At 45.3% G+C, this 15,814-nt stretch overlaps 1 protein-coding gene across 3 annotated transcripts in view; it reads right to left on the bottom strand.

Moving 5' to 3' along the window:
* Positions 1-3,779: 3,779 nt before the first annotated feature.
* The window catches only part of LOC149354096 (superoxide dismutase [Cu-Zn]-like), a 31,387-nt gene continuing 19,352 nt past the window's right edge, over positions 3,780-15,814 (bottom strand). For all 3 annotated transcript variants that reach the window (XM_089583055.1, XM_089583056.1, XM_089583054.1), the window contains exons 2-6: positions 15,163-15,302; positions 8,435-8,531; positions 6,948-7,017; positions 6,275-6,392; positions 3,780-4,509 (exon numbers count right to left, since the gene is read on the bottom strand). In XM_089583055.1, coding sequence (XP_089439181.1) covers positions 4,363-4,509; positions 6,275-6,392; positions 6,948-7,017; positions 8,435-8,531; positions 15,163-15,297 — 567 coding nt within the window. In that variant the 5' untranslated portion in view covers positions 15,298-15,302 and the 3' untranslated portion in view covers positions 3,780-4,362. The remainder of the gene's footprint in view (positions 4,510-6,274; positions 6,393-6,947; positions 7,018-8,434; positions 8,532-15,162; positions 15,303-15,814) is intronic.

The raw sequence follows: 15,814 nt of genomic DNA, 5'->3' as shown, positions 1-15,814 counted from the left end.
GCAGGTGTTTTGCAAATTCCTGCAGAAGTAGCTGTGCCAACTTCATTCAAACCGCATCCAAGAAACTGCCGTTTGGCCCAAAATGTATTTGGAAGGCTTACAGGCTAGCTTACTAAGCCCTAATATCTGCGATGAAAAGAGACGCACAAACCAAGGAAACTTGCTTCTTGCTTCGAAAGCAGCGTTTATGCTACTGAGTTAAAAGATAACGGACCCAGATTACTAAAATAAATAATGCCAGTCAGCCGACACTTTTTTGGGGGCACTTATATGCAAAACCGCATATTTGTGGAACACTCAATCTGAAGCATAGAGCGATCGTGTAGGAAGACGAAAGAGATGAAAAAATCCAAAAATAGGGCATTTCCGGACTTGTAACTTATACATGAGGCAAACTGCAGTGCGCAGTCGCGTACACGCGTACATGACATGATGCCTCACCACAGGGGGCTAGCCAGAGCGCGTGCGTCTCGCGGTACGGCGCCGCGTCATCTGCGCTCTGGATCGCTTATGCGATGTGCTCCTCTCGCAGTGTTCGTCACAGCTCAAGACACCGGCTAGATGCAAGAGTCTGCGCTCTTTCTTTTCGCCGTTTGCTCTCTTGCGTCGCATGTAGTACCGTTCCTGAAGGAAGGCTCGCAGAAGGGAGCTTTTCGCCGACACTGGCAGCAGACAGGTGTCCTGAAAGTTCGTCCACGACTGACATCCTTCTTTCTTGCTGTGAAGTAAAAGTGTTCGTCAGTGACAGCAGGCATTATGTGTCTCGCCAAGGGAGCAAAAGAACAGAAACGTTTCCTCTTTCTCTGCCAGACCTTCTTGCTCTGCATGTGCCTCCTCGTGTAGGAGACGTAATTGCGTGCTTTACGCTATTGTCAGAGAGGCGTGAAACGACTTGTGCGAGACTACTGCGGGGAGAAAAGACGCACAGCTTTCTGCGTACCAGTGCGGAGCCGAGGCCGAGGCTGGCGATGCTGTCACGAGCCTGTACGCAGAACGTAGGCGCCGCAAACTTATTTCTGTTCGAGAATGAAATGTGCCTAATTTACTGTCTGTCGCGAGGCGCCCTTCTGTCAAGAGTCCGCCGAAAACAAACGGGAGAGGACGTTGACAATGGCTCGCACATTAAACTACCCTGTAGGTTTCGTGGCTGAAGAGACAGTACTGCGAGTTTTCTGGTTTTTACTTGTTTGTTTAGTGTGGAGTGAGTGCATGCCCTAATATCTGCGTTCAAAACAACGTGAGCGATTTTTATTTCTCAGAAGGCTGACAGGAGTTCCGAACTTCTATCGACTGCAGTAAATCTGCCGCTAATGCAGGGCAGGGGAAGACCGGCTTTCTGAAGGACCATGTCGATCCTGATGATAGTGGGGAAAACTTCTAAGGCAAACGCTTTATGCCCAGCCAACTGTTTCAGCATCTACAGCGCCATACTCTGCATGCTTCCCTTATAAAAATGGTCTGTAGACAGTCTATAGACTTCTTATTGACTCTATTGACTTCCTATAGATATTGATTTTTGTCTATTCATAGTCTATAGACTGTCTATAGAGAAAATTCTACTAAAAGTGTATGGCCATAAATCTATAGATTGCCATACTCTGCATGCTTCCCTTATAAAAATTGTCTGCAGACAGTCTATAGACTTCTTATTGACTCTATTGACTTCCTATATATATATTGATTTTTGTCTATTCATAGTCCATACACTGTCTATAGAGAAAATTCTACTAAAAGTGTATGGCCATAAATCTATAGATTGTCTATGGACTGCCTATGGCATTTGTATTGCCTATAGATTTTTGTCTATAGACCGTCTATAGACTTTATAGACACAAGTCTATAGACTGTCTAAAACTTTTTTGTAAGGGTTGGCCGCATAGGCCCCCGCGATAGCGCAGACATCACGGAGTACACGAACGACACTCCGAACTGATTTTGAGTGCAGTATAAGGAACGGAGAAAAGAAAAGAGGCTAACACATTCCCCTAGCAAGGGCAATCGGTAAAAATGCACTGAATTTCTCCTTTGTTCGCGTAAAAAGATCCGAAGTAGCTGTTACACTAATGATTTCTCTTTGCAAACACCGCGATGTGCACATTTCAAAATTGCGGATAACGAGGGCGAGGCAGTCGTGCTATCTCACGTCTCCCGTTACCCACACACAGATTTGTTATCGCTACCGCACTACGGAAGCTGAAACATTTAAAAGAAGTACTGCGTATTAAACTAGTTAAGCAGGAGTGGTTAAAGCAGGAGTGGTGTAGGCCCTAATAGTGCATCAACACTATTAAATAATGGGTATAATTTTGGTATGAAAAAGACAGTGTCACAGATTGTGTTAGTGAAGTGCTGTATCAATCAACGTTATAATTTTATTTTCGCTGAAACTGAAAGCTAAATCATTTCCAAGTGACACCTGGCACAAAAAATAAAATTGCCGTTTTTAATAACATCTTTTTTTTCTCTTGTTTCCAGTGCTAAAACAGTGACTTTCAATTAGCTGTTATAAATGCTTGAGGGATCATTACCAGGTCATTCTTAAAACAGAGCGAAAAAAGACACCGACGCAGAGAACAGACGTACACACCAGCGCTGACCATGGCTACGAGTTCTGGAGGCGTTTTCTTCGACGGAACAGTTAATTTAGGTCACAATTCCAGCGCACCGCACACCTCATGCGGAAGAGAGACCCTACCTTAGCAGGGGACATTGCTCGCAGCTTTGCTTGTCTTCTTTCGAAGTAGAGACCGCAGGTAAGGCAAGGCTTGTTGCTATATGAAGTCGGTGCATCTGTCAGCGATAGTAAGGTGTTGTTGGGAGACCGGCTTGTTTCTTGTATGACCACAAGTCGCTTGTAGTTGAAGGAACAAGGCATCTCGATGAAGACCTTATCATCGCTGACAGATGCACCTTATTATGAACAATACACAGCAGCATGCCCCATCAAAATCGTTCTTCAAGCGGCAAGAACGGCTTCAAAAAACCGGGACAGCGGCGGACAATCTTGTATCTTAATAGTACAACGTACAAAGTACAACGTCAGCATCATTGCTCAGATCCTGCAGCCCACAGAATGTAAGCTTGTGACTCATTCACATTGCTGCCTTGAGCTGACCACAAATGATTATTTCTTGTTTCGAGCAGTAAAAACGCGTAGGTGCGGTAGCTGATTCAAGCGCCAACAAAACTGTTTACCCATGCGAGAATGAAGGTGCAGCACTCGCAGGCGGAAAGGGCTATGAAAGTGGTTTCAATAAGGTGCCGAATATGACGTTCATATGCCGACAAAATCAATTGATTAAGATTTCTCATGTCTTCATTCCTATGCATCTCCAACTTTCGTTGCATACCTTGTTTATGGTTGCCGAATTTCGTCTTCATGAAATTAAAGTTCGTTATGAAAACTTAATGTATTTGTAACGAAGAGTTCGGTGAAACTCCTCTGCACTTAAACGGTTAGAATGTTTGCCGCGTACAAAACTGGCGGTATGAAGTTTTTAACGCGACAGCGTAAATTTCTGGAGAAAATTCGGCATCGTGGTCAGCGTTGTGAGCGAAATACCCTCGGAGAAACAACCTAGGTGGGCCAACTAAGTCACGTGACCGTGTGTCATAGGTGCCAAGCGACTCTACTGCAGGTCTCCCGAGAAATGACGCTAACAATTAATGCGCGAAGATTTTGCATCGAGCCGAGGCTGAAAGCTACTTTTTTTGTGCTGTACTTTGAAGAAATAGGTCCGAAAACTGCGTTGGAATTGAATTTCCAGACAAACCATACGTAAATAAGAAAGGAAATTTCTTTTATTGGTAATGAATTGGCGCAGTTCAGACAAACAACGCATTAAGTAACCACTATGCTTTGGAGTTTCTAAAAGGGGATGTATGTTGTGCATTCACATAACGAGGTTCATAAAAAGAAAAAGCAGGCCAAAGGAACGTCAAAAACTCATTTCTCATATGTAGAATAATGCATCCCATCTTATTCTTGAAGTTTAAGCATTCTAATCAATTTTTCAAGATTATAACCACATTCGAACCAGTACCGCATTCTGCATGATATTTGCGCAAAACAAGTTGAAATTGGCGCACTAAAATGGGTTACAGATCAGGATGCCGTCCTGGCCCACCGTAGTCTAACATTTAATCCAACAATACTCCATTTTCCCCCGGTTTTGCTATGCCAAGGTCGGCCAGTCATATTACTACCAGTGCGCTGCAATGCCATGGAACCGATTAATAGAATAGATCAGTCATGATCCCAACAGAATAGAATAGACGAAAAAGAACCACTACGCTCGAGCTGCCCTGAAGCTCAAAAGCGGCACGTGTGGCAAGTCTGTCTTGATACTTTGGTAAGTATCGCTAGCTCGTTTTTGGAAACTTTCGACCTTGGACAGTGCTAACTGGTGCGATGCCGATGACACAACATGCTATACGCGCTCCAGAGTGTCCTGTTGTGAGACTGTCATTAAAACCACCACGGCCAAGATCGTCCCTGTCTTCATGCACCTGCAAAAAGGTAAGAAAAACAAGCAAATACCTATATTTCTGTAGCAGTAGCCGAACTTCAAGCACTTTAATATTTATTTATTTATTTTAGTTTGCATATATGTCAAAATCACAGCATGATTGCAGATGATGTTTTAGCTAGTAAAAGCTTTCTCTGCACGTTCTTATCAGGAGGACTGATTCGGTATTTCAACTTTCAGTTTTGGAATTTTTCACTCTGTCCTTTCCGTCAGGCAGAATAGAAAGAGTGTAGAATACGCTGTAGCCAACGCGGAGTTTAAGGCACCAGTCGCTAACAAGAAGAAGCGCTAAGCGAGTGGTCACTTTCGGCCACACCGGTGAACTAATGCGGATTCCTTGTGCATCGCAGCGCGATATATGTTCTGTGTCGAGGCGACTAAAAGGAGTGAGTGGCTCGTACCAGCAGTGGCAGCAATCCTATAATGGCTACGCATGAAGTGCGATACAGACTAGAAATGCCACTAGCTATTGTTTCTGCTCGAAGAAGAGTGTCAAACAATCACAGTATTCAGAAAGTGCATTTCTAAAAACAATCTCGAACCAAAGTTCTCAAAACGATTGATATTTTTTTTATTGCATGCATGCATGCAAAAGCTGGAGAATAATTTATTTAAGGGATTAGCTCTGTGATTAGCAGCGGTAGGGGAGGTTTAAGCATAACCAACTGTGGGCGAGTCCAGACCGCCGTGAATTTTATCGTCGTGGAGCAGTGCTTTTCGCGTATTACATTGAGCTCTGCGCACTCTCACATGGAGTGGCGCACACTGGGGGTCGTTACGTCTCCTCGCGCGCAGCACTGCACTGCCAGCGAGGACTGCGGATCGTTTTGTTGCCGTCCGCACTTCCACAGCGTGACTATGCCATCTGTCATGGCGTCAGTCATGTCAGTCAGCCAATCATGTCAATCATGGAAACATCAAGATTATTCGTACCGCCATAAACCAAATACTCCGGAGCCAAAGAGCAACAAAACCGCCAAGAAATACATCTCGGTCTGATACCTCGGACAGTGCAACAGGAGCCAAGGCGAGGCCGTCGTTAATCGCTAGCAGTGTCTGGCAAACAAAAAGGGCACTGTTGGAATTTTACCAGCATTATGCAAAGCAAATCATATTAAAAAGGCCCAGAGTAGGAAAAAAAATAATGCTGTTGTTAAAACTGCGCTTTGATGTTCCGGGTACCAAATTCCAATCGACTGATATTGGTATTCTGCCGATCTTTAAGCTGGGGCGGTGCTTTTGCAGTCTTATGGATATGTTTACGGAATTAGATTTTCATACATCACAAAATAAATGCACATAGCCATGCCATGTGAACGTGCGTATCTCGTGCGAATTATTTGCCCGAATGTGCACGCCATGCCCCTGCCATAAAAACAGGGTTCAATCAAGATCTTGGGAGATGATAACGTACGCAAAGTCTGGTGTGCAAAATGACAAATTCCACACACAGGAAAAAAAAAACAGCGTCCATCCAGAAACCTTGCCCGCTGTGCTTATTTTTTTACACAGAGCTTTCCTAAAAGAGGACTGTACTGTGGTACACTAGCCTCGTTTTTAAATACTGCCTGACAGAAGCCTTCCTGAAGCTGTTGTTCTCCATTCGTATATTTCAACGTAAAGCCCGGCTGGTTATATAGAATTAATATAATTTTCATTCACAGCATTTCAACCCGCCATTATGGTTCGACATGGAGGTGATAGTTTTGGACGCATGAAACTAACTATGAACGACCAGGTCTTACCACAATTGAGCGGCCAATGATAGAGTAGTCGCCGTTCAGCTCTAGAAGACGATCTGAGAAAGAGAAAACTGCGGAGCTGCTGTCGTCTGCCTTGATGTTTCCGAGATCTCCAACGTGCCTGTATCGGGTAGGACATGAGAGAATATACAAAATTGAAAGCTACCGAGCTGAAACTAAATGAGGCTTATATGTAGAGGCTCTCATTTTACACAGAACACATCAAGAACTTCGAATAAGGCTCAGTTGGGGCTCGGAAACCTTGACGTCAGAAATACAATACAGCTCTATTGAACATAAACTAAACTGGGACCCCATTCGAAAGCTGCTGCAAAGTATTAAAGCATGCATGCATGAGATATCAAAGCCTTTTATCCCCAAGGCCCGCTTTGTTTATCAGTACAAGACCAGCGAAGTCCAATTTTATTGTTTCTGTAATGAGATACGAGGATTCTCACGACAAATCGTCTCGACTTAGTTACCTTCGTTGCATTTCAAAAGGAAAATTGAAAGCGTCTTCAGTGAAACAGGACATCATAATTACCAAAAAACTAAATTACTGGATCCACAAAGGCGCAGACTCGCTGCACATGTAATTAAGTTTTAGTGAAATGTGAGAGTTGTTGCAAAAGGAGTCACGCAAATGAGTATCTAGAAAATAAAATAAAAGTCGCACCTGTTTTCGTCATACGGGGCACCATGAAGTTTATTGAAGGGATTGTAGTGGCTACCAGCGGAAGTGCAACCTGGGTAGACATATTATAGTTTTTTTTAAAGGCACATAACCTTCAATGCCGTGCGTAGATGAAATAAATTGTGCCGCTTTTTGGCAGTTGCGTTTTTTGAGATGATAGCAAACAACGCCTTTCTGCGCCAGGCACTTGACGGGCATGTCCACATTCCCACGTCCCCACTTCTCTGAGTGCCCATAGGTGCTGCTATTGCACTTTTTACTGCGTGCGCCGTTAACATTCATGGATGAAAAAGAAGCAAAAAAAGTGCCCAAGTTCGTCGTTTCCTGTGTGCCTCGGCCAACTTTCACAGCTGCTTTCACCTCTCTCCCATTTTCTTGTTTACGATAGCGCACGTGCAGCTTCATGATGTCTGTTCTGACATATCCAGAGTAAATAGCATCGGCGCTCTGCCGAGGCAAAATCTACCGCATATCCTAGTGACTGCTCCCTGACGGGCGCGCGAACGCACGGAATGCGATGAGTCAGGCGCGCGTCTCTCGTTCTTTCGAAAGCGCTGCATGCCTTTCTTCCGTCACGAACCCAGCGGGCCCTGTGGACTTCGCTGCCAAAGGACCATAATGCCATCTTGGCTATGCCGTCTGGGCTAGTTTTCTGTATCATAGAGACTCGCTTTAAGCACATCAAGGTAACTGATTGCTCACCGCAACCAATATCTTCACGTTTGAGGCAATATATGCGACGCAGCTTATTGCGAACCATCGAAACTATTTCACGAAGCTTTTAGCAAACCTTTCTACTCAAAGATCTTTCACATGCTTCCTGCGCTTTTTCCTATGATCGCCGTAGAACACCAACAAACTCACTGACTGAAGGTTTTTTTTTTTTCGCGCCACCGCAGTGCAATTTGCTGCAAGGAGCGCTGGAATTTAAGAGTTCCCGAATGAGTTTGGTTAACTAAGGCTTTTAACCATGCACCAAAAAGCATCCACAAAGTAAGCGCTCACTATGCCTAGAGTGAACTTCTACAGAAAATATTCTTGATATACTTAAAAGACGCATATATCATGTTTTTGCAACCACAAATTTGAGGTTGAAGTTTTTTCCTCGTAATAATAATGAAACGAAAAATGGAACGTAGGCAGCAGACTTGCGCCAAAGTTTTGCATACATTAGAACGATATAGCTTCTAAAAACCTGCAATAAAAGACAACACGCGAAGGCTTAGTTCGACACCTAGAGAACAAAGTGGTTAAAAAAAGCAGCAGTGCAAAGAAGTTATTGATTTTATGTTACAAATTCGTGAAGCGCTGTGCATTCAACTTGGGATCATTATTGATACAGTAAGGGATCAAAGTTAATGATACAATTTGGCCAATTTGTTCTTAAACGAAAAAATAATAATGTAAATGCCATAATTCTCTCAAACGCTGAGCAAATCTACTGCTGTAGGCCAAGGCTTATCACGAACCATCTCTGAGGTCACCGTATTCGTGCACGTGAAAGCCGTGCTCGCCAGGTGGCAGTTGAGTTATGTTGCCGTTCAGTTTCAGCTGGTGGCCGGGTTCCTGCAGGAGCAGAGCAGAAATGCCGTTATCACTATGCCACTATGCACGTTAAATATAGAAATAAAACGCCGCTCTGCAACAAGAGTAGGGCCCACATAAAAGGATGGAAAGCTAAGCTAGTTGGTTTTTGATCCAAGTTGGCTGAAAGAGCCGCTAAAAACACGAAACACATAGAGGCTAAGGCTACACGAACACATAGCTTACACCCTTTTAATGAAGCATTTAGTACTTTGCAGTGTGTGCGTGTCACCTGTCCCTCTTTTGGTTTATTTTTTCCCTCGCTGCTTTCCAATCAATAGAAATTAAAAAAAATTCCGCTCTCATTCTGCGCGTATACGGGGTTTCTCCTTTCTACATAAATCTTGCCTGGATAAACTCGACTACTGAAGGAGAATTGGGAAACTGGTGGTAACTTTTCTTTTTTTGAGACGGCTCGTCACATGATTGCTTTAAAGAGCAGAGGCAAGAGACCAGGGACTGACCATCCAGCGTTTTTCTACCTTTACTCCTTTATGAAATAAAGGAAAAGCGATGAATAACCTGGCTGGGGCGAATCTTGCTGCATCGTGTAAGCTTTCAGTCCCACGCTGCCAAAGATGAGAGACATTTTTAATGCTCCTAGGAGAACGCACTGCTTAAGGGCCTCAAATACCAGGCGCAGGCAGAGTAGACACGTGCATCGATCAACTTTTGAAGAACTGTTATCCATGCGAAACACTCCAGCCTTCCATTTATTGACTCCAGCGTCATAGGGCCAACAAAAAGACTAAAAATTGGCAGTGGCTTAGCTCTGGTTAAGCCTGGATATACAAGCGGAAAGCTGCAGTTATGCTTTGTTTGACGTCATGGCTGTCGCAGTTCGCGCACAATGCACTGGGAGCACCACGATAACGGTGTAGGCAAGCGCGTTATATAGCCCTCCTTCCGCATGCGTAGTAACTGTGGTAAACACGGGGCTGCAAGTAGCGTCACACGAGGGAGCGGAGCGCGCGCCGATGCACACTCGGTAAACACGCGCAGAGCGCGCGGACGACGCCCAAGGTCGACCGGCGGAGCCGCGTTCGGCGGCGGCTCCGCCGGCCACCTGCGCCTCTCCAGTGACGTTACGCGGCGAACTCGCGCATGCGCAGCTGTTGCTAAAATTGGCCACGGCGCACGCCAGAGACGGTGTTGACTAGGCTAGTGAAGCTTTTAGCTTCAAAATAAAAATATGAGCAAAAAAGCATTTTTGTTAACAACCGCGCTTATTGTTCTGAAGCAAAATAAGCGCGACAAGCAACCGGAACAAAATCATCAAAAGTGGACGCAATCGACCCTGCCTGTATAGCGTTCGTCGCTTGAAGCCAAAGTGGCATACAAATTAATCTAGTTGTTTTACTTGTGTCTTTAAAACATCAAATTGCATATTTATTTTATAACAAATGCTTAAAAGAACCAGCTGAAAATGCAGCTTTGTTCTGTTCCTGCCACTGATATACTGCAAGCCGACAAATCCTATATGAACGTACTGCTTCTTCTGGCGGCGCATTTTCATGGGCACCATGCTAGGTGCCTTCGTAAGGCTTTGTATCGCTTTAAATCTATATCCTATATCTAAAGCTACGTTGTTCTATCGCTATAGCATTGTGGCGTAAACGAAACGAGATAAACAGAAAGCATTATGTGATCTTTGCTGCTAGCTCGACGCACAGTGTGTAAACGAAGGCCAACTTTTCGTGAAGCGAGAGGCGGTGGGCGCCGGCATGTTCCCAAGCGTCAAGAGGCTCCAGTTTGCGCGCTAATTTCGGGGAAAATAGCGTTCGTTATTAGCGCAAACATGAGCTTAACCAGGAATTCAGGACAGATCCCAGCCAGTGCCGCTAAACCAAGCGGGCTGTTTGCAGCCACGCAGTCATCCTATTTCTTTCGTCACGGATGATGCAAGGTACTATTTCGAGTGTTAAAAGCCATGTGCCACGTGGCGGCAGCCAAGAGAACTAGGAGCGCTTGTCCTCAATTCCTGGCAACGATGCAATACGTGGGCTTGGTTCTGCGCATGTGCATCGCGACGCCACAGGCAATGGACCCCAAAAATGTGTGAATGCAGCCTATTATATGCAGTGACTCCACTAATACGAGCAGTGAATTAGGAGGACCGGTCGCTGCGTGGAATGCAGCGACCGGTCGAAATATTCCGAAAATATATCTAAGATGAGTGACGTGTGTCCCAACTTTTTAGAAACCACTGTGGGCACCCAATAACTTTTTTAAGAGAGTAGCCCGTCTGACATCGGAAGATATTGCCGTTTGTATTGGGTGTTCTGCGCATAAATAGACATTGCATCCGTATGCACGTGTGTGCATCTGTATGCCTTTTTCTCTGCTGCTGGTGTTTCACGTTACCTGAATAACTTTCGCCCTAAGAATGCACGTTTTATAATAACTTGGAGAAGAAATACAGTGCCACTCTGACGCACCCCAGCCATCCTCGCTGAAACTTATGATACCACTGTCTTGTAGGAATATCCATGCCTCTTTCTAATTGCCCCTTAAGTATAAAGTTTTAACACCTGAAGTGCACATTGATTTTAGAAAAAAAAAATACAGCGTAAGCCGGCGCATTCCAAGTTACTTTTTTATTTTTCTTTGCGGTTTATTTTCTCTGCGGTTTATAAGGGGTAATAATTTAAGGCAGCGCTCTGCAAAGGATCATGCTTGACCGCAAACTCGAGCATAGAGGCTAACCCATGACAATGACGGGTCCTGGCCGGAAAATAGCCACCTGCAATGATTGAATTTCGAGCCCGCCGGTCTCCAACGCCAAAGTTCTCAATGTTACAGTAGTTCGTTACAAAAGGCCAATGGTAAACCGAACGTGAATAATTCAATAAATTACGCACAAAGCGCACTAACTGAAAGCAAGCCGCCGCGCTCGAAGCCAGTACACAACTGAGCTGATTGCTGAAGACCGGTACAGGCTTACATTTGACGCGTCATTGTAAGGACTTTGAGAAAGAACAGCAGAAAATGTGTGAAGCAAGGCTTCAACTTGCTAGTATTTTAAGCCGACCAAAAGAGAAGATTGCGCATGAACTAATTGATGCGCACCGGAACAGAAAAATAGGGGGTGCCTGTGTTATCCCCCAAACGCCGACTATTTATAAAAATGAAAGCCAGTCCTTGGGTATGTTTGAAGGCAATTGTTAACCGACATGTGTACTTTCTTTTCCAGTATTCGTGTTCTTGCGCGCGATCATACACCTGTTTTTTTCCTCGTGCCCCATTTCTCCATCCTCACAACATAGCTATTCACGGTGTACCAGGTGATTTTATCCAGGGCTCAAAAATATGCCGAGGCACTCCCAGACGACGCGACCTAATGCATGTTGCTGCCTAGTGTACGGAGCAAGTCAAACTATTTTTTTTTTGCATCCTGCTTAACTGCATAATCAGACTAGGTTAATAAACCAACTTCGAAAGCAACTAAGGCAAAAAATTCGAATCAGAAATTTGTAGAATAATCCTCAAAACCTCCGAATGAACAGTTTAAACCTATTAGATCTTAGTTTTTTTATTTCGGTCACCGCAGATTACCACGAAATACAAAAAAAAAATGCCAGGCAACATGCCCGCTTTCGCGCCGCGATTGCAGTGCTCTCAAACTTTCCGACTACAAACGAACAGATCATTAAAAAGGGTGTGCTGCTGCTCAAAATGTGATAGGCCAGAGACACAGGCGCTGGCTGTATGATTTACGCCAGCGCAGGCGATAAGGGCTGCATCTGCTTATCGCTATCACGAACCGCGGCGAGGAAGCATACGGCGGCCGTGAATCGCAAAGCCAATGCCTGCGTAGCAGCCCTATCACCTTTTAAGCGGCAGCAGACCTAGCAAAATTAGTTGTTCGCTTGTAGTCGGAACGTTTATGAGCACTACAATCGCGGCGCGGAAGTGAGCATTTCACGTGGTGTTTTTCTTTTTATATATTCCGTGCAGTCAGCGAAAAAAAAAGCTAATACGTAATAGATCGAAAGTTAGAAACTTCAGTCGGACGTTTTGCGGACCATTCTACAGCTTTCTCATCCAAATTTTTCGCCTTTTCTAGTTGCTTGCGAAGTTGGTTAATTAATCACAACTAATGATACGGTTAAGCACAATACAAAAATAGTGTCACTTGCTCCATACAATAACCAGCAACGTGTATATTTGGTCGCGTCGTCCTGGGGTGTCGCGACATATCTTTAAACCCTGGCTAAAGTTAGCTGGGACAACTTTATTATCAGCCGCGTCTGGAATTCAACAAAGACTCGCGGCTAGAGCATGTCCCGTCGTCCTTACATCTGTGTGCCGCCCTTATTTACGCTTCATCTTCTCAAGCTATGCACCAACTTGCCCAACGACGTGTTTTACTGAAACATTTAGCACTTCGCCTCTCGCAGTTATGTGAACAGATCTCGTCACACGCGCTTTAGCTACCGAGAGGGACGCAGTCTAGTCCGCCGTCTAGCTGCCAACATTGCGCTAACCCAGTCATTAAGACAAGTTTTGCAACAGTGGCCCCGAAGAAGGGATGTGGCGTCGCTACCGAGGTCAGGCGACCGCTACACTCATCTTCCGGGAATGCCATGAATATTTGAAGCCTCGATCGTGGTAGAACGCTCGCAGAACTTCCTACTGCTATCTGCCTGGCTACGTATAGAGCGACTGGATTCTTCCAGCAACCCACGACAGCACTGTCGTCGCTCTGCTCTGGGCAGATCTCGAGGAGTTCGTGAGAGAAGGCCCCAGCACAAAGCTCTATGGCAGTCGGCTGCTACCGAATCAGTACCCGCCTCGGCCGCCGTGAAAACGGTGGGGCTACATGTCCGCACAGATGCCTCGAGCAATGTGCGTATGAGGGTTTTTAATAAAAAGATTATTTTAATCAATCAATCAAAGAATAAATCAGACAGACAGACAGAGACAGACAGAGACAGAGACAGACAGAGACAGACAGAGACAGACAGAGACAGACAGAGACAGACAGAGACAGACAGAGACAGACAGAGACAGACAGAGACAGACAGAGACAAACAGAGACAGACAGAGACAGACAGAGACAGACAGAGCTGTTCGGTGGCAGCACTGCCTCCACTGCCGAAGTGCATACATCGGCGCGCCTCCCGTAAGCCGTCCGCGCCAAGGCAACATCTCTGCGGCGGACCCCTGGCGCCCGCGTCAAATATCCGCACTAAACTTTCTTTTGCTCGTAAATAATAAGCCCCGGAATAAGGGAATGTGAAAACTGAATCCTCCTATAGTACCGCTGACCTGTACCGAGTTGACGGTAGGAGTAATAACTACGTTACAAGCTAGTTTAAGATCTCATTTAGCGGCGTAGCAGCTGCCGCTCGTGCATCGCAGCTAGCCCTATCTGCTTCCACTCTACCTCCACTGCTAAGCCGTCGCTCAAATCGATCATATATCTTTCTTTTAATATGAGAAAATGGGGTAGTCAGTACCTAATGCCTATAGCAGCATTTACTATACCGCTGGTAAATTAAAAAAAAGCAGTCCGCTGTGGCTTAAATGCTAAACAGGTTAGGCCTATCAACGTCCAGGGTGTAGCACATTGCCAGTGCGCCGTCGTCCGCCGCGCTCGCGGGCGACACCATTGCGGTAAGCTCGCAAAATCATGTGCAGCGAGTGCGGCGAACTTGTCGCCTACTATAACGATGTGGCAGGGACCGGTCCTTTTTCGACGTTACAGTGCCAGAATGCCTAGCTTGAGCACCGCGGGACGGTGCATGTTGCAGCATGCGCTGTTTCTGCGCTGTTGGACAGTACTCGAAGGCTGCACCAAAACACCGTCAGACGGCACTCTGCACACTGCCTATTTTAATATGTTGGTCTTTAAACATGATTTCGTGCGAAAAAAGTACGTTGTTGGAGCGCACCAGCTATTACAATTTTCGCACTCTGACGCCTACGGGCACTTTCCGTCCACAAACGCCGCCATCACCAAGCAAACAGGTTGCCAAGCTCGGTTCGCGATAAACGTGGTTAGCGGCGTAACCGCGGTTTTGTCCGCCGTGTGAACAGCAGTAACCGTAGTTACCTTAACTACGGTTAGGCACGCCCGTGTGAGAAGGGCATAGATCAGCCAGTAATTCAGTGAGTCAAACAGCTTACGAAGCGTATTCGTAAACAAAATTGATAGCTGTTCTTTGCGCTCGTATATTCACTAGGTAATAGTAAAATAAGTCCAAGTGATTTCGGAAGAAACGAAAGAGAAATGCGTCCCTAACCACGTTCCCAACATTATCTTACAGATCCTTCAGCCCCAGGCTAATGCTTCAGCTCACAAGCATATCAACTTCCACAGATCTTTGAAGCGCAAAATACTAAAGGCAGTGACAGCGACTTCTTTCGCCATGACAACAAAAAAGTGGGCTTCGACGAACGCCCCAGAAAATAATTCGTAGCGACAAGAAAAAAAAAACCTTTGAGTAAAGAAAATAAGCACGTACTCTGAGCGAAGTGCCGCGCAAGCACAGTTCCGGGAACAGGACGTTAATGTTCCACGCACGCCTACGCTTCGCTCTATTTCTGTACCACTGTCTTATAAGTCACGCATCTTTACGCTTCTGTCTGTCGACGTCATTTAGCTCACCTGGTGAAATTTGACGTAGCCACGTGGTGTGCCAGTTTGAAACACGCAGACTGCATCAGTGATGGGGTCCTGACCAGTGGCTGCTCCCACAATTGCAGTTAGCAGTAATGGCAGCAGCAAAGAATCCATCCCCATGGTTCCTGCGTAAATCATGCAACAGTCAAAGAGGCGAACAGGAAATTTCCTTTGTTTGAAAAAAGGGCCATCTTGAGCAGCTGCATGCATAAAGTATTCATCAACTTTGAATACCGCACTCAGCATGTACTCTGAATCGAAGAAACAGAACAAGGACAAGCAAGGACACGTACGAGCGCTAACTTCCAACAGTTTATTGTGAACCGCAGGGCGGTAAATATATACGACGTGACGATACATTGCGCAGGCACAGGACAAAAATTTTCAATAGTTTCTGAGATAACGTAGTTCTTTTCGAGATAATCCAACAGCCGGTTTAGCGAAGCACAAGTCACCTAGGCTATCTATGGCTTCAGCTTCAATAATTTCACGGGTAAGTTTGCTGGGGTTCTTGGTGATTACTAGAGACCGGATTTTAGGCAAATGCCTATTTTTTTCAACGCTTCGTAGGCGCATCATTTTTAGTTGGTTTGGTTTATTGGGGTTTAACGTCCCAAAGCGACTGAGGCTATGAGAG

Source organism: Amblyomma mixtum, chromosome 3, assembly GCF_055824585.1.
Source record: "Amblyomma mixtum isolate Tamu chromosome 3, ASM5582458v1, whole genome shotgun sequence".
Taxonomy (NCBI): domain Eukaryota; kingdom Metazoa; phylum Arthropoda; class Arachnida; order Ixodida; family Ixodidae; genus Amblyomma; species Amblyomma mixtum.
Note: the sequence above shows the minus strand (reverse complement) of the source record. Positions and strands in the feature narration are given on the sequence as shown.